We start from the raw sequence: 24,776 nt of genomic DNA on the forward strand, positions 1-24,776 counted from the left end.
AGGTTGGAAGAGACCTCCAAGATCACCTAGTCCAGCCTCTGACCTAACACTAAAAAGTCCTCCACTAAACCATACACTAAGCTCTACATCTAAACATCTGTTGAAGACCTCCAGGGATGGTGACTCAACCACTTCCCTGGGCAGCCCATTCCAATGCCTAACAACCCCTTCAGTAAAGACGTTCTTCCTAATATCCAACCTAAACCTCCCCTGCTGCAACTAGCCCATTCCCCCTCATCCTATCACCGGGCACATGGGAGAATAGACCAACCCCCACCTCCCTACAGCCTCCTTTAAGGTACCTGTAGAGTCCGATAAGGTCGCCCCGAAAGATAACTAAAAGCACGACTCTAAGATTGACTGTCATTCAGCATAAATGTTGCTAGAATATGTGAAGATAGTTGGCTGTACTAGAGAATTGGGAATAGAAATCCAACAGATATGATTCTTTAAAAAACTTGGGGAAAAAAAGAAAAAATATATATATCTTTCTTAGGCAGTCATCTTGAAGTGAAAAAGCATATCACAGATCAAAGACGTGAAGTCTTCAATTCCATCTCACTTACTCAGATCCCCAAACGCACTTAACTGAACAGAAAGACTGTAAGCACCACTAGAAGAGAATGCAGACAACTCCCACACAAACACTTAAAGAGTTCACCTAGTGTTTCTGTTGTTCCACACCTGAAATTACTTAGCACACTTTATAGTTTTGCATCCATTTCTGGAGTTCTGTTGCTCCATAAACCAGCAAATGTATTCTCCTCTATATTCTTTATGTAGTTTTTGATCCCCATTTGTGCTAGGAGTAAAACTGATCATTTTCTTTATGTATGTTAGTAATGCCAGACACTAACAAAAAGTTTTGAAATATTCATTTTTATTCAGCCATTTTAACACTTCTTAGAAAACATTAGAATAAAACCTACTTCTGAAAATGATGCAGGGACTGCATAATTATTTGCAGCAAAAGTATAACTTGCTCTAGTTATTATGAAATCCACCGTAATTTAAAAGCATGCAGAAGTTTATTTTCTCTGACACAGCATTGGTACAGCATGGTTCATCTTTTTGCCTTCTGTGAGGGCTGTATATCCAGGTGCTGGATGCATAGGAATTAGGATATTAGGAAAGTTTATTTTATGGACACGTTACTCTGATTTTCTAATACGAGGACAGTGAAACACAAGGCACATTTTCCTGACAAGACATAGCTAAGTATAGCCACTAATATAAATACATATAACTCTTGCATTTCCATTATCTTGCACCTTGCATTATGCAAAATAAGCTGCAACTCTACACTACATTTATTTTGCACTTCATTTCTGTATGTGTTAATTGCTGCTGCAAGGTGAAAGATAGTGGGGGTCAAGGGGAGAAAATCACATTTGCATTGCCAAATGTATATGGAGATACAATTCCTGTAAGTTTCTTTATTTTTCAGTGTTAAATTTAGCTACTATACACTGTATATTCTTGTCACTGTAAAGGAGATCTGGAACCTACCTCTAGTTGAACACAAGTTAAAGAGGCATGAAGGAAAAGACTACAGATAGGACAGCAGGAAGAAAAGCACCAGAGGAGTGCACAAGCACTGGAATAACTGAAGGAAAGCAGAAAGGGTAAATGGTTCCTGATCTTATTCAGGAATTGCTCTCAGAGGGCCAAGCTGTGCCTAACAGCTTAAATGGACCACTCTATGGGTGCACAATTACCATAACTTTAGATGATTCCCTCTGGATCACTGCATCCCTTGTTTTAACTGTCATATAAATATGGTTTACAAAGTATTTTTTAACATTTTATGAGTATGTATCTTTTGGCCCCCACAGCACATAGTCTTGTAACAGTGCACAGAATTAAAAGTATTCAACAGTTTGTCCTTTAGTGTCCAATATGTGCCCCAACTCATTGTATTTATCACACACCGCTCTATTCCAACCACTAGCAGGTTTTGCACCTGGCCAGGTGCTGTCGCTATAGGATGCAGAACTCCAGCACCTCACAGCTTCACAGGCATTATCAAAGAATTCCATGTGGAGGCATGGGAAAACCATCTGAAGTAAAGCATCATTGTTTTCATTTTAAAACAGGGAAAAGTAACCACAACTAACTGAAGGTAAAAAAAAAGACCAACCAATTTTCAGTGTTCGACATGCATTGTCTGGGATCAGTGCTTTTGGAATAGTTATAAGTAAATGACAGTTTACATGTTTGAAATGCATCTAATATTGGTTTCAGTTGCACCTGAAAAAAAATGCACACAATTTTTCCAAATCAGGTTCAAGTATTTCACACTGCATACTCAAGAGAATAAAACCATCTATGAAAAGATGGTCCACAGTTGCTCTGCATTACACAGAAGCAGTGGAACAGCAACAGCTGTGGTCAACAAGCCCTGAGGGCGCTGGTTTGAAATTACCACTGCCCAGGCAAAGTCTCAGAGCAGTCAGCACTTGGGCTTCCTATTGTACCTGTGTCTTACATAGCTGTCAATCTGACTTTTCAAAGCAACGAGAAAAAAACAAAATTTGAAGTTGAAATGATACAGTCCAAATGTTTGCCTTTTTTTTTTTTTAAGAAACAAGTCAACAATAAATTCAATATTCCAGATCTCATGGATGACTAAGCAAACTATTGGATTTTGTTTACATAGGAAACTTCATTTTCTTTGAGTAGATGCAAATGTAGCTTCTGCTACCATAAAAATGTACTTTAAATTACATGTCTACGATGCATTTTCATTTTGGCTATAAGGAAAAAAAATCATTTACTTACACATTTTTTCACATGCTCACTTGATAATCTGTACTATGGATCAATTTATTATAACACTGCCAGAATAACTTAAAAGGCAAATTATAGCAGCTCCCAGGCAAGTTTCATAGACATGCAGACAGAAAGCCAAGTTTATCAGTGTGTTTCTTCATACATTCTCAGAGGGTTTTGAAACTGAACAAAATGCCACGTGTATCACATTCATGTAGGATGGGAATACTGCATTTTTCTTTTTGACACAGCGAATTTGTGATTCATCAGCTGAGGTCTGATGAATAGAAGTTTACAACTTCAGAAGTTCTGAGTTTAGTGGCAGAGAAAGCTCAAATCAATCTCGCTGCTCGTGAATTCAGTGATGTCATGGAATCATTAAGTTTGGAAGAGACCTTCAAGATCATCTGGTCCAACCATCACCCTACTACCAATATCACCCCACTAAACCATGTCCCTAAGCACCACATCCAACCTTTCCTTGAACACCCCCAAGGATGGTGACTCCACCACCTCCCTGGGCAACCCGTTCCAATGCCTGACCACTCTCTGAGAAGAAATGTCTCCTCATTTCTACACTAAACCTCCCCTGGCACAATTTGAGGCCATTCCCTCTAGTCCTGTCACTAGTCACCTGTGAGAAGAGGCTGACCCCCAGCTCCCCACACCTTCCTTTCAGGTAGCTGTAGAGAGCAATAAGGGCTCCCCTGAGCCTTCTGTTCTCCACACTAAACAAACCCAGTGCCCTCAGCCGCTCCTCACAGGACTTGTGTCCCAGGCCCTTCACCAGCTTCACATAGCACTTCTCTGGACATGCTCTAGGGCCTCAATGTCTTTCTTCTACTGAGGGGCCCAAAGCTGAACACAGTACTCGAGGTGCAGTCTCACCAGAGCAGAGTACAAGGGGACAACCACCTCCGTGGCCCTGCTGGCTGCACTATTTCTGACACAAGCCAGGATGCCGTTGGCCTTCTTGGCCACCAGGGTACACAGCCAGCTCATGCTCAGGTGAGCATCAATCAGCACCCCCAGATCCTTTTCCTCTGCACAGATTTCAAGGCCCTCTCCCAGCAGCTGGAAGACTGAGGAGTGAGAACCAGCCCTGCAGACCCCCAGGTCAGTGCAGCAGGAGGTGCTCCAGGCAGGCAGCAGCAGTTCCCCTGCTCCACACAGCTCCAAAAGGGGCCTGCCGCTGGCCAAAGCTGAACCAGTGAGCAACACTGGTTGGGCCTCTGGGACAGCAGATTTAAGGAAGAGGAAAAAAAAAAAAAAAACTGCTGTGCAACAGCTGGGAGAGAGCAGTGAGAAAATGTGGGAGAACCAGCCCTGCAGACCCCCAAGGTCAGTGCAGAAGGAGCACACGAGTTGCTCTAGGCATGGAGCAGAAGCTCCTCTGTGGCCTGTGGAGAGGCCCCTGGTGGAGCAGGCTGTCCCCCTGCAGCCCATGGGTCCCACACGGAGCAGATCTCCACGCTGCAGCCTGTGGAGGAGCCCCCGGTGGAGCAGGTGGATGTGGCCTGGAGGAGGCTGCGGCCCATGGAGCACTCCCACAGGAACAGGCCCCAGGCCGGAGCTGCAGCCTGTGGAGAGGAGCCCACGCAGGAGCAGGGTGTCGGGGGGGGGGGGGGGGGGGGCTGCCACCCATGGGGATGCTCATGTTATGCAAATGCAGGCCTTCCCGAACAATCACTGTGTATATTCAGGCCCTGCTTCCCAAGATGTGGCCAAACATTGCCTGCCAATGGGAAGTAGAGAATAATTGTTTTCGCTCTTTGCTTCTGTGCAGCCTTTGTTTGTATTATTCCCCCCATTCCCCCTCCTTTCTTTTTTCCCTTTAATTTATTTATCCTTACCTCAACCTGTGAGGGTTTTGGTTTTTTTGGGGGGGCGGGAGGGGATTGTTCATGGTTTTTTTTTTTTTTTAAGTCAGGGTCCTAAAATTAAATATTTCAAAATCCTACTTTTCAATTAATCAGTCAGACATGATGCCATACTGAAGGCAGACAAGTAAAAGAAAAATGCTCAACTGAGCACCTGGTTGGTCAGGAATTAACGGAAATATCATTTGTTTTATTAGTCTACATTTCTTACAGATAGGCAATAATAAGACAAAACATAAACACCTAACATCTATTTAAATAACAATTTTGTTGTTGTTGTTATACGAACAAATCTCTTGAAGTGCGACTCAGGTTACCAGTGGCACCCATGCAAATTCCTTCAGCATTTTCAGAAAATGACGTTACAGCCACGTGGGATCATAATGCCATTAATAGTTTGATATTCTCAAGTGCTCTTCTGAAAATGAGCCAAGTTTTGGAATCAAATCTGGACACTACCCTTGTACTTCTGCCTCTTCTATTTGTTTCACTAGGGGACTCAGTGGAAAATCCAATCTCCTGGTTTAACATTTTTTGGTAGGTGGAAAAGAAACACCATCTTCATTTTTGTCTGTGTCTGACCTAGCAAACTCTAACAATACAGCTAGCAGCACTGAAAATGATGACCTGACTTCAGAAGGAAAATAGGTGTAGATTTTTATGCAACCTCAGTGAGAAGAAGCCACATGACGCATATCCTTCACGTTTCCACTGCAAACAGTGCTAGACAACACTGGCTTGTCGCTTAAGCAAACAAAGGCTCCTTCCAATAAAGAGAGATATCTTTGTTTCCTCAGACAGGAGAAGCACTTACCATTGCATGTTTAAGTTTAACCTAGAAGGCTCAGAACAACAGTTGTTGACAACTCAAGCAGCAAAGAGACACAAAACACTTCAAGCATGGCAAAGATCAACCACATCTCAAGAAACAGCAAAGGGGTGCCAGGCTATTTCTAATGCTTTTGAAAATTTGAAGTTTTTTATGAAGGTATTGTCAGTTTTACAACATAACTAAGAGACTAAGGATTTCTTATTTCAATGCATCTCTTGTAGGGTTTTGCAGAAGCATATACCACTGCTTTTATTGTTACTGTCTGTGACAATGATATACTGTTAGCAGAATGCTCTCAAGCCCTAATATCTGTCCTAATCACACAGGAAAGTGACAGAAATTGAAATGTTAAGGATAAATCAAACACAGTATACCCAGGACGGTGACCGCAGCAACAGGTACAATTTCTGAAAAGAGATGCCTTTACATTATGATAATTTCAACTCACTTCTCAAGCCTTAGGTCATCTTAACTGAACAGTCAAAAAACAAATGCTGTAATGATTTGCATATTTTAAGACATAACAATTGTACAAATACATGTGCAGGCACCTTATTTTAAGCTGTTCCATTGAGAAAGATTCCATATATACTCCCTCCCCTGGAATATGCTATATATTTATATTCCCAGCTGACACAAGCAAGAATTACTAATGCACTCCAGGTATCTTCACATTGATATGAACTACATGAGATGAACATTATGCAAGCAACAGCAGAAGACCAAAGTCCAATATAAATGCATTTATGAAGTCACTCACGTAAGAAGAATCTTAAGATTTAATAACAACACAACTGTACAGTGCAAGATAAACTCTGATAAGCACTCTAATTTTCTATTTGTGCCCCTAAAAATTTAATCGAGCCAGTTTCCTCTCCTCCTCTGTGATTTCCCCCATTAATGCACAGTTATATACACTCTGCACATCACATAACAGCTGCACTGCATTCAAGCTTGCTTGTGATATTACAAATTAAGATAAACCACATGCTTTTATTGTAGATCTAGTCTGCCACTGACCTGTAGGACAAATACCTTTTGACTTGTTTGTGCCAACACAAAACAAAGTCATGTGAATGAAACAGAATTTGTTTAGTCATACAACCAAAATATCATCAGTCCACAGGTGAGGTTTTTTGCTTTTTAAAAAAAGTATTATGCTGCTTAACCCAAGCTACTGTGTTTAAATAGACACCTGCAAAAATACCCATGCGCTGTACACTAATACAAAAACTATCCATTATCCTGTATTTCTACTGAAATACATGAAGAATAATTGACTCATTCTTAGACAGGTAAACAAGAAATGTAAACAACCCAAGAGATGTAAACCAAAAAAAAAAAAAAAACCACATTACTCCCACTGACTACAAGTCAAAATGGATTCAGCATTTAAATTAATTATCAGTAATTAAGCATCTAAAACATTAAAACAATACATCAGTGATCCTTACCTGAGAATTAAAAAAAAAAAAAGAGTAAACACAGAAATAAAGCATTACTGAATTATCTGAGGAAACTGATAGGTTAGTTGACTCACTAAAAGAAGTTACAAGGGAAAAAAAAAAGGAAGAAATAAAATCTGACTCCAAACTAAATCAAAACTAGGGATGGTTATAAAGAAGAAACTACCTCTACAACAAAATCCCAAGGTAGAAAATATTTACTGACAGCATCTGAGATGTGTACATAATAGAGGATATAGGAAATTAACGTGTCAATTTGAATGTAATCTACGGTGAATCCACTAGATAGGAAAAAATCACCTGCACAAAGATAAGAAATTTTACCTGAGAAAGATACAAACTTGACTGCAATTATATCTGACAGGACTGCAAGCATTTATACTGTGCTAAGTTATCTTTTGGTAACTAGACATCACAAGAGGTTGAAACAAGGAAAAATGCCAAAGAAGAGAAGAAACCCTCACAGTTAAAAACTGATGTAAACTGGCCACATGAACTTACTGTCAAAGATAATTACTAATTGATAATATTAGCTGTTTAGGGTTTGGTTTTCCAAGAGACACTACTTAGCTTAACTGTACATTACTGGACTTGCTGTAATCAATTCACACGCATAACATATATCCTCCAAATTCACTGAACATTTGACCTCAGGTACATAGGAAGATCTCTCCCTGAGCACTAGATTCACTGGGAAAACCTTGGCTTGTGGTAGCAAGGGAAGCAAGACCAAAGTGAGCTCGTAGAGCCTCAGCAGCCACAGCCCAATCTGTCATGTGTCACAGTTCAAAGACAGGTACTATGACACTTTCAGGAAAAGTGAAAAATAAGACAGGAAGCGCTCATGTCATGAGACAATGCGCATAGTTCAGGGAGTGCAGAAATGGCAAATCGTGTCTACCTTCATCACTTTAGACAATTCATATATTCAGGATTTAACTTTAAAAAAAAAAAGTAGGTACAGCTGTCAGCAGAAGTCAGTGAGAGGTTTAACTATTAGGCAGTTCTGAGAATATCTTCTTCATGAAGCAGACAGCCCAGCAAAAGTCTTCTCAGTGCAAAATGGTTTCTGAGGTACAAAAGGAAATATCAGAGTCTAGCTAAGCAATCTGGAGATAGATAGCCCAGTTCAGAGTAGTATGTCAAAGTCCACCTGAGCTATTATACCATGCTAGTTTAAAGTACAACTACTGAACCATACTGAATAGGACAAGCATGATCAAACCAGAAAAAGATCATTAAAGAGTAAGTTTATATAGAGGCATGACTTACTTCCCGTTGTTCATTTACTGCACACTCTTCCCATCAGTCCAAAAAAGGACAATGCAATTGATACTTGGTGGCTTCTTCAAATTAAAAATAATAATAAAGGACAGCAATGACATCAGGAAGGCTCTCTCTCACATATTTCTACTAGACAGACTGGTGGGCATGGACACCAGAAGCAGAACACGGCAAAAAAGTAACCAGTAAGAATTTCTAGGGAAGCTGATAGAGGCTGAGTTCATTACAATCTGCATTCCACTAGGTTCACCCCACTATGTGAAGTACATTATTTACTAGATAAACAAGCTACAGGAATAGTTTCACATGAGAAATGGTATATTTTTCTTCACTATTAAAAGCTATTTCCTTGAAATCATCACTGCTTGATAGTGATTTTGTCCATGATCAAATGGCACAGCTCATTATTTTTCCACAGAAGCAGCAGCACTTTAATGCTGAATTCATGCCTCTCCTCTTGAAAACTAGCCAAACCTCTAAATACTGCAGACACCATTAGGGAATGAAGTATTTATTTCTTATCTTCACTTATTGTTTAAATGGAGTAGTAATGCAAATGCATCACTGTCCCTATTACTCTGGTGGCACGAAAAGAACATCCGGGGGGGGGAAGTACTTGTGATCCCTCAGGGAGGCATACATGCCCACTTAAAACAAATACACATCTCAGTGGCTGAAAAAAACAAGTGGGGTAAAAAAGGCTGGGAGAACCTCAGATACACGTGTACATTTTGTTCTTTGACCTACTTATTTGTGTGAACTGCCATATATAATAAGGACAAAGGTAATGATAATTCTGTTTTGTCGCCAGTGCACAAGAAATTTTTATTTATTTATTCATTTTTAAAACTCAAACACTCAAAATCACAATCTCTACCACAAGGCCAAAATTCATTTTTTCCTCCTCACATACTCATATTTTAATCATTGAAGTTAACTCGTATGTTTCCTTGCACCTAAATTTTAATTTAAAAAAATATTCTGTACTTGTCTGTAAATACTGCTTTTGAGAATGGAATAGAGGTCCTCTGGGAAAATTTAATCTTAAATTTTATACAAGAAAAAGAACCTATTGCCAAACTTTAAAAGTGTGTCTTCCTTAATGTCACAAATACAATGAACCCCGAATTTTACTTTATTTCCTCCTGAAATTCGGAGTATTTTCAGCCAATTCTGCATTTTTCACTCCTGTCTCTGAGGATCTCCAAGCATTAAGTGCCATCACCACAAGGCAGGAATAGGTGACCTCCACTTCAGAACACCAGAAGCCCAAAGATGCTTGCTGCTTGGTCGCCATTCAGTGCATCCTCCTGCTTACAGGCACTGTCACATGCAGTGCACAGCTACCAACAAACCCAGCTGTTGTTTTCTGTCTTCTCTAAATCTTTGCAGGGGGGTGTTACAAACCACGTCTGCTTCCTGGTTGGGAAGCGAAGAGTAGCAGGTGTAACGCTGGTTTGTTTGCTGCTTGAGGAAATCCCCCTCATCTCATCATCTTTCTAGCCCCAGACTGGGAGCTTCAGGAAGATTCTGCCTTTGAATACTTGACTAGGAGGCAGTGAGCTTATTACCATAATTGATTTTAAGCATATGGAGAGGCAGTAACTATTAATTTTTGTTTGTCTTTATTGGAATTCTTATTTCTTATTATCAAATTCAAGCCAGCAGCCAACTTGTAATATTAATCAATTCAGCAGTCTTTGATGGCTAAACAAAATCCACTTTACAGTTCAACTTACTCTTTACAATAAAAATGAAATTAAGAATACCCATACTGCTTCAATTGTTTGCAAATTGTGACTGTTGGAATAAATAATACTTCCTACCTCTAAGATTTACTGTTTGAACACTGGCTCTTAATAGTTGATATTTTCCAGCACTCAGACAAAGAAAAGGCGCCTGTAATTGCTAAGCATCATTACTAGGGGGAAAAAAAGAAAAAAGTAGTAGGCAGGATGCATATGAAATTTTACTGCCCTACCATTAAAACACTTAGACTGTAAGTTTGTCCTCCACCCTGATTAAAGGGTGAGCACTTAGCCATGGTGTGCCATGACTGCCTGTCCCTTCAGAGCACTGCACAACTCACCACCTACTATTTGCTCACCTACACATGAAGGCCAGAGTTTGAATCACTCCTCATCCTGCCAATTCTCACAATACAGCCATGCTGGGGGATGGATCCCATCTCCTTCACTGGAAAATATGCAGCCTATGGCAGCATGAATGTCACTCATTGTAGGTCCATCAGGCTGCAGCCTTACCCACGATCATCTGATCACAGTTGCTGTTGACATAATTTCAGGATTCAACCACAGCTCAGACCCATCAGACTTTCAAATAAATGAGATGTATTTTATTGAACAGCAACATCACAAAGGGGCAAAGGAGAAGGCCAGAAACCAGAGCCCCAACGAAACATACCAGTGCCTGGTCCATATCCTTTACCTCAAGGCCCTTCACCCCAACCCCATCGGCTCCCTCCAACTGAGAAGGAGCCAGTGCATCCCATCACCGGATGCTGGACCTCCCTGCCTAGGCTGTCAAGGCCAAGGTCATCCTCTGTGCCTCTCCCAGCAATACTTCCATGGGCTGCACAATGCCAAGCCCAGCACACAAACCCCCGTCAGGATGCTGAGATCAAACCGCTCAGCACTGAATCCATGAGGAAAAAGATTTCAGCATGAAAACACAATAAGCAAGTTGCAATGATATCCTTTCAGGTGAAAATCAAGAGCATGTATGACAGTGTTTCTGATGCCCCAAACATCTTGCCCAATAGCCATGGCTAGAGACAAGCAGGCTGCTGCTGCTTAAAGGGTTGGGAAGCTTGCAGAGTGCAGATGCAGCTTTTTGGACCCCTGATTACAACAGATATGAAATCTGCAACTCTAAGTCCTTCCACAAAAGTGCAAATTAAGAATCTGGAAAGGGGAAGGTGGATAGGGAATGTAGAGGTATAAAAGAAATGTATGAAGAACCCATTACTTGTGAAAAAGCTTTTTCTTCAAAAATTGTCCATATTGTACAGCTAGGTAACTGTTTAAAAAAAAAAAAAATTTTTTTAAGAATTGAAAACATGTCTAGTTGGGTTTTTTGTTTGCTTGTTTTTAATGCTGTGCCTTTTGTAGAAGCCTACAAACCAAAAATTATTACTGTAGTTGCAAATACATGCAGTAATATTTCGGTTATGATTCACTGCCTTTTCCAGTACCACATCTAGGAATCATCAATTGCAAGTTGCACACAGCAGCTTCGAAACAATAAGCAACACTTTATGCACCATCCACTCCAGCTATGGAGCTCAATTTACTACCAAATTCAGTGTCACCATTCCTGAGTCTAATTCCCAGAGTCACAAATCACTACAGGCTGAGAGTATATAGCAGAGGCAGACAAAAATATATTCTTGTTCTCTTCCCGTACTATCTTTTATTGACCGCTCCTGGAGATACAATACTGACTTAAATGAACCCCTTTGTCTTCAGTTATTACTTCCATTATTTTTATGCAATCTATAGTAAATACATAAATACAACATATAGAAGCACCACAATCAAGGATAAAAGTAGTCTAGCTTCCTTCACTGGGAGCACTGACACAGAGTAAAGTGTAACATAAACAAACTTTTAAAACATGTTATGTTAGCAAGAGCTGAAATCATAGAACACCTTTTCTTTTGAGACAACAAGCACTGCCTCAGCCTGCTGAGAGATCTAAAGTATATCTGAGAAATCTAAAGTATTTCCCAAGCTAGATGAACCCGTGACATTAAATCATAAACTGTAAGTGCATTCTTGTATAATCTCTTTTAACTATTCCTTTTTAATCATTATTTGCATATTTTAAGTCCACAGAGGAGAAAACAAAGCATATATGCATGAATGTAACACAAGACCTGACAAAAAGTAAAAATAAAAAAAGTCACCTCTAAATCAGTGAAAACATCCAGATACAGTTTTTATTACTATTTTTACGGTATCTTTCCATCACCTGAAGTGAACTAAATACTTGGGTAATCTTATGTAAAGCATTTTAACTGTGAGTCATCTGTAAGTATGCTCTTGCATACTAAATCAGATGAAAACAGTTGGTACTTCATGCTAAGTGACATCCCCGTTTTTCTCAAATCTTCAAATTCCATCTTCATATGGTATTTCTGCTCATTTTAGAAACAGTGCATTACAGGTTGAACATCTTTGTTTCCAGTTGACTTTTTGTATTCACCACTACAGATCTGCATTCAAATTACAGGTGAGTCATTAAGTACAGGGAAAACACCAGTCTTGGTTCTCGCTGGGACCTTACCACAATGATAAAGTGATATTTCAATCTTCTATTCTTCTTCCAGCTTAGTAATACCTTACATGACATCTGTGTAGTAACTTGGCAAAGGGAAAATATACATATATATATATATAGCTAGAAAAGCATTATTTCAACAAAATTGGAAAACCTTGATTAAAAAAATTTGCAAAACTTTTTGCAAAAATTACTCAAGGTAGCTTCCACAAAGAAAAATCTCCATTGTCTTAAACCATAAGTGTTTTTCTTACTCAAATTTCCAACTACAAATTCACTGCTTTACAAAATATATAATAAAAAAATTACTGTAGCCAAATAAAATGAATTCCCACTCTTTCCACAGAATAGACATTCATAACAGAATAAACAGATTTAAAGAATGAATCACCCCCACTCAGAATATTTCATCCAGAATGTCCTACGATAATAATTACACACTGAAACCCAGAACAGTAGTCCAGTTAAGTACAATAACTTAGGATTTCATTTCTACAGTACAAAATAACAGTTTAATTTATACTAGTATTAAACTCTTCTTTTTCATCATAGAAGCTTTCTTGATTAAGGTTGACCATACTCTGTCATTGCAAGTTGCAGTGTGCTTTGACCCCTTAACCAGAAGGTATCTTGTATTTACAGCATATAATTGTAAAGATATAAAAGTTAAAGGAGACCTTTTTTAAGCACAGGTGGTCAGTTAGGTTTTTGTTTGTATTACTATAGTACGTAAGCAATACAGAATGACAAAATGAACGTGAAACAAACCACATTTTATAGGTGCACAAAAAAATAAATAAATAAAGAGAGTTAAAAATTACCTCCAAAGCCAACTTGTATCTCCTTGGAAACACTCTCTGAGAATTCCTATCTTTATTGATTTCAAATCCCACCTTATTTTTAGACTCTTCAGGAAGTTCTAGCTTAAAGTTTCTAACAACTGCTATTTTAATAACAACATACAATAAAAACAACTTTCTTCACCTAGCTTCAGTCTTCTAATTGACATTAGAGAACTATTTGGTATCAAAACAAATAATGTACGGCATGTACATCCATAAAGATTATACAGATGCCAAACTTCCCTACAGGTTTTGCAACACACAGCTGAAGCATACTTATGGCTTATCCATTAAAACTTAAAACTCGGGACAGTGGACAAATTTTTCATGGACAAATTAGTTGCTATTTCTGCTCACTTTTAACTACACATCCTATTTCAGGTATTACTTTATGTGAGGATGCGTACATTCCCACACTACTCAATAAAACTACGCTCAATACTTCCATGTCTCCAGGATGTATGCTTTGCAGCTGTAACTTCGCTATACAATTACTCAGAATAATTTTTCCTCATCTTTCTCCTGTAAGAATGGCTTCTCAAAAAGAACTTCTTCCAGTCTTCTTTATTATTCTGACATGCCATAAACACAACAGCTATAGCATGTACTACCATAAATTAAATATTAAATTAAATATTACCAGTCCAGGCAAGGCAGTATTTCAAATTAACCAGGCATCCACCATTTAGAACTTCCGATTCTGTAACTCCAATGTTTTTTCCAACCATGTTGTTATTAACAGTATTATACATTCTGTACAGACATTTTTTCACAAATTCTTGGTAAAGACCATCCAGTAATTAGCAAATAAAGTCACCTTTTTATGTCAAGTCTTCTGTCCACCAGGCCTTGAATTTGCACACTGACATGCAGTATCCTCCCACGTAACATCCATAGTATGTGTCCTCATCTTCAACGGCACAGCTAAGTCTCTACATCCTAAATCATCACAAGTCCAGAGCAGCGCAGAACGGACCCTAAGAAATCCTGTATCCCTGGACACACTACTTCATTTTCCTGTCCCTTCATCTCTTCTCAGCGTTTCTGCATCTCGTGTATTTGGAATCTGTGCTCACTGTGACTCACTGCGCATTTGTACGGCAGCATAGCAGGGCCCTTGCCTCAGCTGAGCCCTCTGGACACTGTGTAATGCAAACAATCAATAATAATAATAGGTTTTGTCCCTTGATTCCTCTTGTATCCAACAGCTGTGATCTTCTGATAACCGAATGCGTATTGTAATACCTCAGGTTTTGTCTCAGTACCAATAACATCTACACTCCCCCTCTCCTCAGATCTAGGACATCTTACGCAGTTCTGCAAGACACAGTAATTAGGTCTTTCTTCAAAACCTATCCCCAAATTCATTCCCTTCATGTACTCTTCCACTGCTAATCTAAGGTAACTTAATGCAATTTCAAACTCATAGATGAAGGAATTAAGAAGCAAACATTACAAAAGTTTCAGAATTAAAATATGGATGTGACATGGAAAAACATATTTTATGTGTATGTATTGATTTCACTCTTACCATATTACAGGGTGACAAGAAGCACCAGACTGTACAAGTCAGATTCTTCACTACAGTTTGGAACATCTGATAGTCATTTAAGTTATTTCAGTAGACTAGTATTGGCATTAAACACAAGAATATGCTCAGAAATACATCCACGTATTTTTACCTGCAGTCATAAACACACACACAAGCAGCTAAGAGTACAACAAAAGCAGAGCTCTTTTGGAGAGAGAGACACCAAACCAAGCGTCTTCTGCCAGCACCAGTCATCACCAGTCTCTGTGTGTCAGTCACTTAAATACTGCAACACCTATTGCTGGATGGAAAATACAGGTCTTCACCATGTAGCCATCCCTAACTGGACTTTTTAAGAGCTCCCCTTAGCTCTTAAGGGGAATGTGAAGAAACCAGAAAAATTGTGCCATTTTGTGTACAGATACTATACTTCAAGCAAAGCTAAGTAAAATTTGTGTTAAGCCATGAGAATATGTGGCCAGGTTTGGTAGCAGGAGGCTGCAGGGGTGGCCTCTGTGAAAAGAGCCCAGCAGCTGCCCCATGCCAGGTAAGAGCCAGCTCCACACAGCTCCAAAAGGGGCCTGCCGCTGGCCAAAGCTGAACCAGTGAGCAACACTGGTTGGGCCTCTGGGACAGCAGATTTAAGGAAGAGGAAAAAAAAAAAAACTGCTGTGCAACAGCTGGGAGAGAGCAGTGAGAAAATGTGGGAGAACCAGCCCTGCAGACCCCCAGGTCAGTGCAGAAGGAGCGCACGAGTTGCTCTAGGCATGGAGCAGAAGCTCCTCTGTGGCCTGTGGAGAGGCCCCTGGTGGAGCAGGCTGTCCCCCTGCAGCCCATGGGTCCCACACGGAGCAGATCTCCACGCTGCAGCCCGTGGAGGACCCCCCAGTGGAGCGGGTGGATGTGGCCTGGAGGAGGCTGTGACCCATGGAGAGACCCCAGGCTGGAGCTGCAGCCTGTGGAGAGGAGCCCACGCAGGAGCAGGGCAACTGGGGGGGAGCTGCCACCCACTGGGCACCCATGCTGGAGCAGTTCGCTCCTGGGGGATGGATGGACATCATGGTATGGACCCATGTTGGAGCAGTTCTTGAAGAGCTGCTGCCTGTGGGCAGCCCACACAAGATCAGTCCAGGAAGGACGGCATCCTGTGGGAGGGACCCCACGTGGAGCAGGGGCAGAGAGTGACCATGAAGGAGCAGCGGAGACGAAGCATTAGGGACTGACCGCAGCCCCCATTCGCCGTTTCCCTGCACCACTTGGGTGGAGGAGGTAAAGGAGGGCGAATGGGGGAAAGGCGTTTTTAGTTTGCCGTTAGTTTCCCACTATTCTAGTCTGATAGTGATAGGCAGTAAATCATATTAATCTCCCTATGATGAGTCTGTTTTGCCTGTGACAATAACAGGTGAGTGATCTCCCTGTCCTTATCTCAACCCTAGAGCCCTTTCTCCCCGTCTTAATTTGAGGAGAGGGAGTGAGAACATGGTTGTGGTCAAGTTCAGCTGCCCAGCAGGCTAAAACCACCACAAGCAGGTTATCTACACTAGCATGTCATATCACCACCACTCGGTTGCTGTCACCAAGGCAGCACCACATAAAACATCTGAAGATACATTTTTAGACTGCTGAAGAGGCTGCTTTGTATTCAACATACAGAAAGCTAGAAATGTTCTTCAGACAGCTTTCCCATGCATCCTTTATAGGATGTGTCTGTTTATGGTCATACATTAGTTTCACGGCTGTGATTTTTATTATAACTGCACTTGAAAACACATTCCTTCAGTATTTGAAAATAACATTATGCTGGATGGGGAATAGGCCAAAAAAATTATTTATAATTAAAACGACACAGCTATTCCTGTGGTATTTCACAAAATATGGATATGGATAAGTGCACCATGTTCATTTACTAGACATTCTTTGTAAAGAATGTCTTCAGTTAGATGCCTAGCACTGAAACAGTGCCAGCTACAGCCTGATTTGTTATAACTTATCTGACACTTCGGGGATCCCTCCCTTAATCGAGAAAAACTGACAAATGTATTCAGTGGGACATTACCTTTGGTCTAGAGAACAAACTGGAAAACTTTCCTGTCCACAGGCTCTAAGTCATATATCAGTCAGACAGCTCATGATCTTGAATTACACCATTTACACACAGAAGAAAATTCAGCTTTACAAATTAAAAATGCAATATTTCTATGCAACTATGTAAACACTCTAGACATTCCTTCTCAAAAAGCTCTTCAGCATTTTTCTCCCAAATCAAAGCTGACTTGAACATTACAAGCTTTATATCTTGTTTACAAAGATGTTCAGAAATTCATCTCAAGAGATGACCATCAAATCAATTGTGCTTTCTAAACACCCTGATAGCGATTAGAGATTTTACATACAATTCCATTTAAAGAACTTTTCATAAACTACTTTTTCCTCACATTGAACTCTCCTCTGAAGTGATAAATATAGCAGCTACTAGGCACCATTCTTAAAATTTTATTTCTTTAAATTTAAAACAGGGTAATACAGCTCTACATTCTTTACAGCAAATGAGCACATACAGAAGAGATAAAGAAAAGAGAAATATTGATGAAAAAGTAGCCTTCAACATTAGAGTTGCCAAAGAAGTTTGAAGGTAGTTTTCTAATGAGAAAGAAATGTTTCTATTTCTATTTCATGTTGTTTCTAGAAAATAGCTTAGGTCAAAAATGGTTAAATGGCATTTCTATAAGACCCATCTCCATTTTAAGATCTTTTCTAAATTAAAAATCTTGCCTGGCCCCAATAAGACTATCATCAGAGCATTTTCCAAGAGAAAAAGGACCTCATTTTCAAAAGATCCCTAAGTCCTTCAGCAACAAGAATCTTGAATCCCTAATACTTGATCCACAGTTGATCTTTACAATCTCCCTTTAGAAAAACACAATGATAATTTATTTTTTCCACTGTTGCCTGGACCTCAATGTCATGCAAGCCTTCCCATCAGATTTGAAGGAAAAGATAAACCATTTTCAATCAAGGCTCCTAACAAGATCCAGAAACATCCACATGTAATCTGTTAATGAATGCTTGTTTTTTCTGATCTTTTTATCATGTGCTGGATCCTATTGATTTCTTGAATACTGGAAAATATGTTTAAAAAAAAAAATCTATATTCAAGTGAAATAGCTAGGAACAGATGTAAAAAGTTTCTTCTGTTCTACAGTTCTCTCCAAAGGGGAAAGAAATATAAATATTATATATATATATATAAATAATCTATGCTATATATATATAAAATCTATGATATATATATATACACACACATATATATTGAAAAAGTGTGCATACATTTTATTCTTGATCTTGCAAGGGTCAAGACTATAAAATTGCGTGATTCATCTTCTTTGGATAGCCGGGTTGCCAACAACAAAACCACGTCAGCTGAGCTGTGTAGCTAATGCACTGAAAGGTACCAGAGCAATGCGGCAGAATTTCTAATGCCTCAAGTCCGAAAAGGAAGAAAAACACAGTTCATGAAAACCTTTCAAGAGGCTCAGCAGTTTGATAGTTCCCTTAAGCAACTTTAGTAATGTGCTTAAAAAAAATATATAATTAATAAATAAATAAAATATAACAAAAAAAAACCTTAAACACTTCTCCATAGGAAGTCTTTTTAAAACAACCCCAGAGAGAAGGATTCCACACTGAAAGCTGTACCACAGTTCCATACATGTTATGTTGATTAATCAAGTGGGAAAGATACTGTTATCAGCTAATCTTTAATAAAACTCTTTGTGTCCCCTGGATCATCTCTGAGTCTTGTAACAGCAGCTTCTTTCAACCTCCGGTCAGTTCATGAGCATCACATTGTGATACTTCAATTGCAATGACACTTTCAATTGACATATCCTTGCCCTTAGACAGGACTAAATTTCTGACTATCATGATGGACTTTGTGCACATTTTCAGCTACAAAGACTTCTTCTGTGCAATTACTAACATTCTATAGCCTCAGGCTTATCATGATGCACTGGATTTTGTATTCTGTTTGCCTCTACTACTTGCTAAATACTTTCTGAATGTACAGCATGTAAAAAAAATTTACTCTTACCACAAATGACTGAATCTGAAAATATAATATGCAAACAACATCTACAAGAGCTAAGAGTTATCATAGCTAGATGGGATATTAAAACACTATTTAAGTAACAGAAGTTGCACAACCAAAACCTAGTGAACATCGTGGACTGACCTCACTTTCTCATTTGAATTCTCTTATACATCTAGTGAAAGAGCTAATCCTTGGCCACCAGTAGGTGTGAACTCAGAATCTGCTGGTACCACTGAAGTAAACAGTCCAAGTTTCCAGCTGAACCAGCCAAAAAATTGTCAGTTACAGTGAGACAACTGCCCTCCATAGACCAGAGGGTTTCATGGTAGTAACACAAACCATTCCAGACCATCCTTCTCTTGAACTAGCATCTAATATTTTAGTGGCAAGGAAAAGCCAACAGAGAAGGAATTTCTTCTGGGAGTCAGTACCAAACCTGCATAGCCTGATTCTGATCTCTCTGTTTTGTATCTTGCAAGTTTGAAAGAAGTGATGAAAGTCTCTTTCACAACATCGTTTCCCTTACCTCATAAGGAGTGGAAGGAATAGGTGTTCTGGGCTACCTTCCAGATCAGAAGTAGCCACGTCTATCCAAATTATTTTTGTTCTCTGACCCAAACACTGCCATAGCTTTCAACAACATGTATCCAGTCTTACAAAATATATTTATGATTTTACTACATTGTACCACCTTACTGAGAAACATTAATTACAGAATAGAGGTTGCTTTCCACCCTGAGGGGGGAGAAAAAAAAAAAATCATAGGACAAACTACTGCTACTGCTTTCATGGAAAAAAAAAAAAGGTTCTCTGCAAAAAGAAAAACAAGTCACAAGAATCTTACATAACTGTTATGTAATATATAAAAGTGATGTCCATCTCTCCTGTAAGTATTAAAAATTTCAAAATAATTCTTTATCCATAGCCATGGAAAAAGTTTGATAAAGCATTTTATTTATTAATCATAAAACTACAGTGAGTGTAAGATTATTACAATAATCTAAGCTCTTTAGGATATAAAAATCTTTAATATAAGAACATATTCTATATAACAGAACACTGAATCCAAATTAAAAAATACATTAACCTTGACTTCAGCATGAGCTGCACAAAGAACAAAACAATGCACACCAGTAGATCAGTTTTAAAAGAGGACAAGGGGCTGTTTATAAACACTGTCATGTTTCCCAACATTGTCTTCTTCAGAAGAAAACTACCATGTAGGGTTCATCACCCTTCATACAGGGAGGGCAGTTTTTGAAAGAATTTACAAATTGAAAGGTGGGTTAGATTCCAGATATGGGTTAGTTTAGACAAAAATATATAGAGATGTATAGATACACAAATCCCTAAAAGGTCGAGAACAAACAAATCAGCAACAAGATACATGGAAGTAAGATGCAAACCATGTGTGCTTTCAAGCAATCAATATCTGTCATTTTCTTATTTTTACTCTGATACACACTAATTTCAATGCTTAAGGAAAAAAGAAGTTAGTTACACAACATTTTACATTAACATATTCATGAGAACATGCCATATACATCATTTGAAATAGTTCATTTCCGATAACAAAGAAGCCTCTGGACAACTGGAAAACAACATATAGAATACAAAACATGCAAGGGTGCACAGAAGGTTTGGTCCCATTTATGGAAAATTCAATAAATATAGTGAACTTACAGCCTATCTCAGCAGGAAATAAGGTGGGAAATGAATATTATCAGATAATGCCGTGCAAATCATGCGTAGCCAAAAATTGGTTGAAGACCTTTCCATTAAAGCCTGCCAATTTTACTGTAAGCCAAGAGTCAAGGAGACAGACTACACCAAGTAGAAAAACAAGCATAGAAGCAAAAGATCTTCTACTGTTACACCTATATGTTTTTTACTATACATTCTAAGTACAAAGTACGCTATTCTGATCAGTTCAGAAAAAAAAAAAAGGCAGACTTATTTTACCATTAACATGCTTTTTACAGTGAACCTGAAAGCGTACCTAATTTTTGCAATTTCACCATTGCCATAGTTAACACAGTAGTCTGAAAGAGCAACACTGCCCTGTGAGAGCTCATTTCCAGGAAGTGCTAATCCAATATCCCTAAAATTGGCTTTAATTAGGCTTACAGACAACAAATAAATCACGGGAGATCCCAAGATCTTTCAGAAACTCTTTGTGACAAGATAGTTGCTTACCTTGAAGTGTAATTGAAACTTTCTTCATTAACTAAACAAAAGCAACTGTACTCACCTAAAAGTAAAAGCTTCAAGACAAGTCACATCTCTAATGTTACAATACAGACCATGAAAGAAAAGTATTTTTTTGTTTTAATTTTTAGAAAGTAAGAAAAAAGATACAAAGAAAGATAGGAGATAGGAGACTGGAAGAGTAAAAGGAATAAGTAAGAAAAATAAGTATTTTGTACATATCAATTACCTAAAAAACAGTACTCCCTCACAGTAAATATGACATCCTGAGTAATTTAAACAGCATACATAACCTCAAACCCAAATTAGAGCTGACTTTGAGTTCCATAGAAGACATAAAAATTATGCTGGACACAGTAAAAGTGCACTGCTAACACAAATTAAGGATACTACTCCGCAAGAGCAATATTTCATTCATTAATGAAGAACTAATGAAGACTTCAGGAGATTTGCAGAATAAGAACAATCTAGCTTTCTTCTCAGATAGCAACATGACAGATTATCGCCTTCGTTGCATTGGACAACCAGGTACGTCTCCATGGCAAACTTGGAATGGTTTACCAGTATTTAGATGTAAACACTTTGAAGCACAGTTAGCGAAGCATACACATTTTAAAGCTAATTGTGTGAAAAGCAGGTCACACATTTTGGGGGCATAAACAAGATAAATATTAATTGTGCTTAAAATTGCAGACAAAGAGCATACAAAATGATATGTGCTCAAGTCTAGCGGAAGAGGCTTGACATTATCACCAGTGAGAGCAGAACCAGACTTAAAAGAAACATATAGCCATATAGACCCCCTGAAGTCCTGGGCAAGCAAATTGGTTCATAAAATGTTTAATGGATACAGAGTAGATTATTCTGCTAAATATCTGACAAAATCAATTAATTTCCATTACAATTGCAGTAGAACTTAAGCAACAGGTAATACAGCCGTGTTTTTATTGGAAGCAGCCTTTGTAATGCAGCACTTGGTTTTAAGCTTATGGTACATATACATTTTTTGGCCTGAAGTATTTTCTTCTGCATTTTTACTAATGAAATAGCCTTTAACAACCTGTTATACCAACCTGCCTGCTTTATGCATTTCTTTCACTTAAACAATTTATTATTCCTTCAGCAGGGAAAATGAGATCCAGCTAGAAGTTTTGAAAAGAATATAAGGATTTTCTTCAGCTGATTACTGTAGTTAAAGGTGTGCAATGTAGCTACAAACCCATTTCACTCCCAGTACTGCTCATTTCTCTGCCCCTCCCAGTAAAAGAAATTACTAGGCTATAACTACTAATAGCAAGCCATAACTTTTGAATAAGAACTTACTACAACAAAGCACGCTTCCCAAGTTCTAGATGTGGTTCCAATTGTCAAACTGTAATTCTGTAACAGACATAAATCATCATAAAAAAAAAATCACACTCACTAATATGAAATCACATAGATACATAAAGAAGAATTTTGTTAACGTTAACACTCCCACGGTTCACTACCCAACTGAACTTATTCTTTCATTGAATGCGTGTTCTGACCCATGTTAGTTAATTCTGTTAGTAAACCAAAAAGTGAAGCAAGACCTTCCTATGTAAACAGAAATGCAGGTGCCATGCATGGAAACAAATCTCTCCCATCAAGTTCTGAAGCCTGAGCATTTCTCACACACCATATTAATAGGATTACTTTACAGGATTAGATCTTTAGGAAAACTAATACAGCATCTCTCCACTAACCCTTTCCTCAGAGTCAACAGAATACACCCCTGTGCAGAAGGCCAGAGTAAATGATTCCTTAAGCCAGGACTTCTAGAGAGCAGCGACTTACCAAGTCTGAGGGGCATCCCCCAAAACAAATTGGTTTGGAAGGGAAGAATAGTCACTGATGCTCTTAACTTTGCAGCTGTCACGTAAAAAAAAAAAAAAAAAACTGCAGAACAGAGTGCAGAATAAAAATAGAGGTAAAACAGAAAACATATAATTCTGCTTTACTAACAGATCTAAAGAAGTATATAAGGAAAGAAAAAATTTAGAGACTGCAGCTGCAATTGCAGCAGACACATAAGTTATAAGCTAAAATTCAACTAGAAATCTCAGAATAAAAAAGAAGAGCTATACATTACTTCTGACAATTAATCAAAAAAGTGATGCCTGTAACATTCTCAATAAAATATACCAACATCACAGCCTGACATATCTTTAAACCACATTCATCTAATGATTATCAGTAGATTATGACTACTGGGGGGGAGAGGGGGAGGAGGAGGGGAACAAAACTAGATGATCTTTAAGGCCCCTTCCAACCTAAACCATTCTATGATTCAAACAGGTATGACAATTCCTAAATTAAATTAAAATCTCCATTCTCAGCCGGCTGCAGTCAATAAACAGGTGTAAGTTCTTCAGTACTTAAAACTGCAGCTATACAGTACTTTTTGTGTATTTTTTTAGCCACATTCCTCCTAGAAAAAAAATATATATATATATTTCTCCATCTTTAAGAACACAAAAAGCTTACAAGGCTTACGAATTCTTACAACCTAATTCTTATTTTTCTCCTTCATTATCAACAACAACAAAAAAACTACTTGAGCCTAAACTCAGAGTTAAAATTTCTAGGCATAAACATCTGTTTTATTCTGGAGAAAAGCCAAGCACCAAGGTATACCTCTCAAGAGGATGACAAAACTCAGTATGAGATTTGACATCCCTCCTTCATACATTCCATCCCTCCTTTTCTCATCAAATGCTGTACAGCTAAAATTAAGGATTTTTGAGCTGAAGGACTCCAAAAGCATCAGATGTTTTCCATACATCAATACAATGATGTGGATAAACACAGATTACTCAAGTTCTCATCATAACCGCTCTCCTACTTGGTAAACTTGATGTGACATTTTTAATATAGTTATTTTCCTGTTCTGTGAGAGGAAAGAAGGGAAGACCTTGTCCTTGCCATTTGTCAGATCAAGACAACAAGGAAAAAAATAAAAAATAAACAAATTCCAAGTTTAAGAGCCACCTTCAGGAAAACATCCTTCCACCAGTTTGAATGAACGTTTAAATTCATAACTGAAGACAGTAGCAAGTTCTGCCACAGGCTTGGGTTGAAGTGTGTCAAACTGTATCAGGAAGAGCAATCAAACCCAATACCAGAAGACAGAGAGGTCTCAGCAGCTATGAAAATAAAAAGGAAGAATGAATCAAACAAAAAATGTAGGACTCAGAGGTTGAAAGTTCAAAGAAAAGCAACTGCAAATGAACCAGCGTACAGCTTACTGAATATAGTACTCTTGTATGAGATACTGCTAACACAATTCTGATGTGGACTTGGAGGCATAACACCACACGTAATATCTTGGAACTATCCAAAATACAAGAGCATTTCCTCCATAGGATTGCAGGAAACTTTTATATCAAAACAAAATCTACAGCATGTTTCTACAAGAATTTTTGTCAGCTCAAAATGGAGTTGTTGTGTGTTTTTTTCTCTTAAAGCAATTCTGAGAAGCTAAGCAAAGCTTCCACTAAATCACAATATGTCTCAAATGTGTCTGTTCAAACCTATAGCTGAGTTAC

The 24,776-nt window shown here is 38.5% G+C and overlaps 1 protein-coding gene and 1 long non-coding RNA gene across 5 annotated transcripts in view; one reads left to right on the plus strand and one right to left on the minus strand.

Moving 5' to 3' along the window:
• The window catches only part of RYR2 (ryanodine receptor 2), a 423,080-nt gene that overhangs the window by 390,000 nt on the left and 8,304 nt on the right, over positions 1–24,776 (minus strand). For 3 of the 4 annotated variants that reach the window (XM_080588286.1, XM_080588285.1, XM_080588284.1), the window contains exon 2: positions 22,531–22,587. The exons of the other annotated variant lie outside the window; for it this stretch is intronic. In XM_080588286.1, the coding sequence (XP_080444412.1) occupies positions 22,531–22,587 (57 nt within the window). The remainder of the gene's footprint in view (positions 1–22,530; positions 22,588–24,776) is intronic. 4 annotated transcript variants of the gene reach the window in all.
• LOC308193508 lies at positions 3,789–13,926 on the plus strand. Its single transcript, XR_013949696.1, has 2 exons — positions 3,789–3,888; positions 9,627–13,926. It is a non-coding gene; the product is annotated as an uncharacterized lncRNA (long non-coding RNA).

Source organism: Anser brachyrhynchus (assembly GCF_964034855.1).
Source record: "Anser brachyrhynchus genome assembly, chromosome: 3".
Taxonomy (NCBI): domain Eukaryota; kingdom Metazoa; phylum Chordata; class Aves; order Anseriformes; family Anatidae; genus Anser; species Anser brachyrhynchus.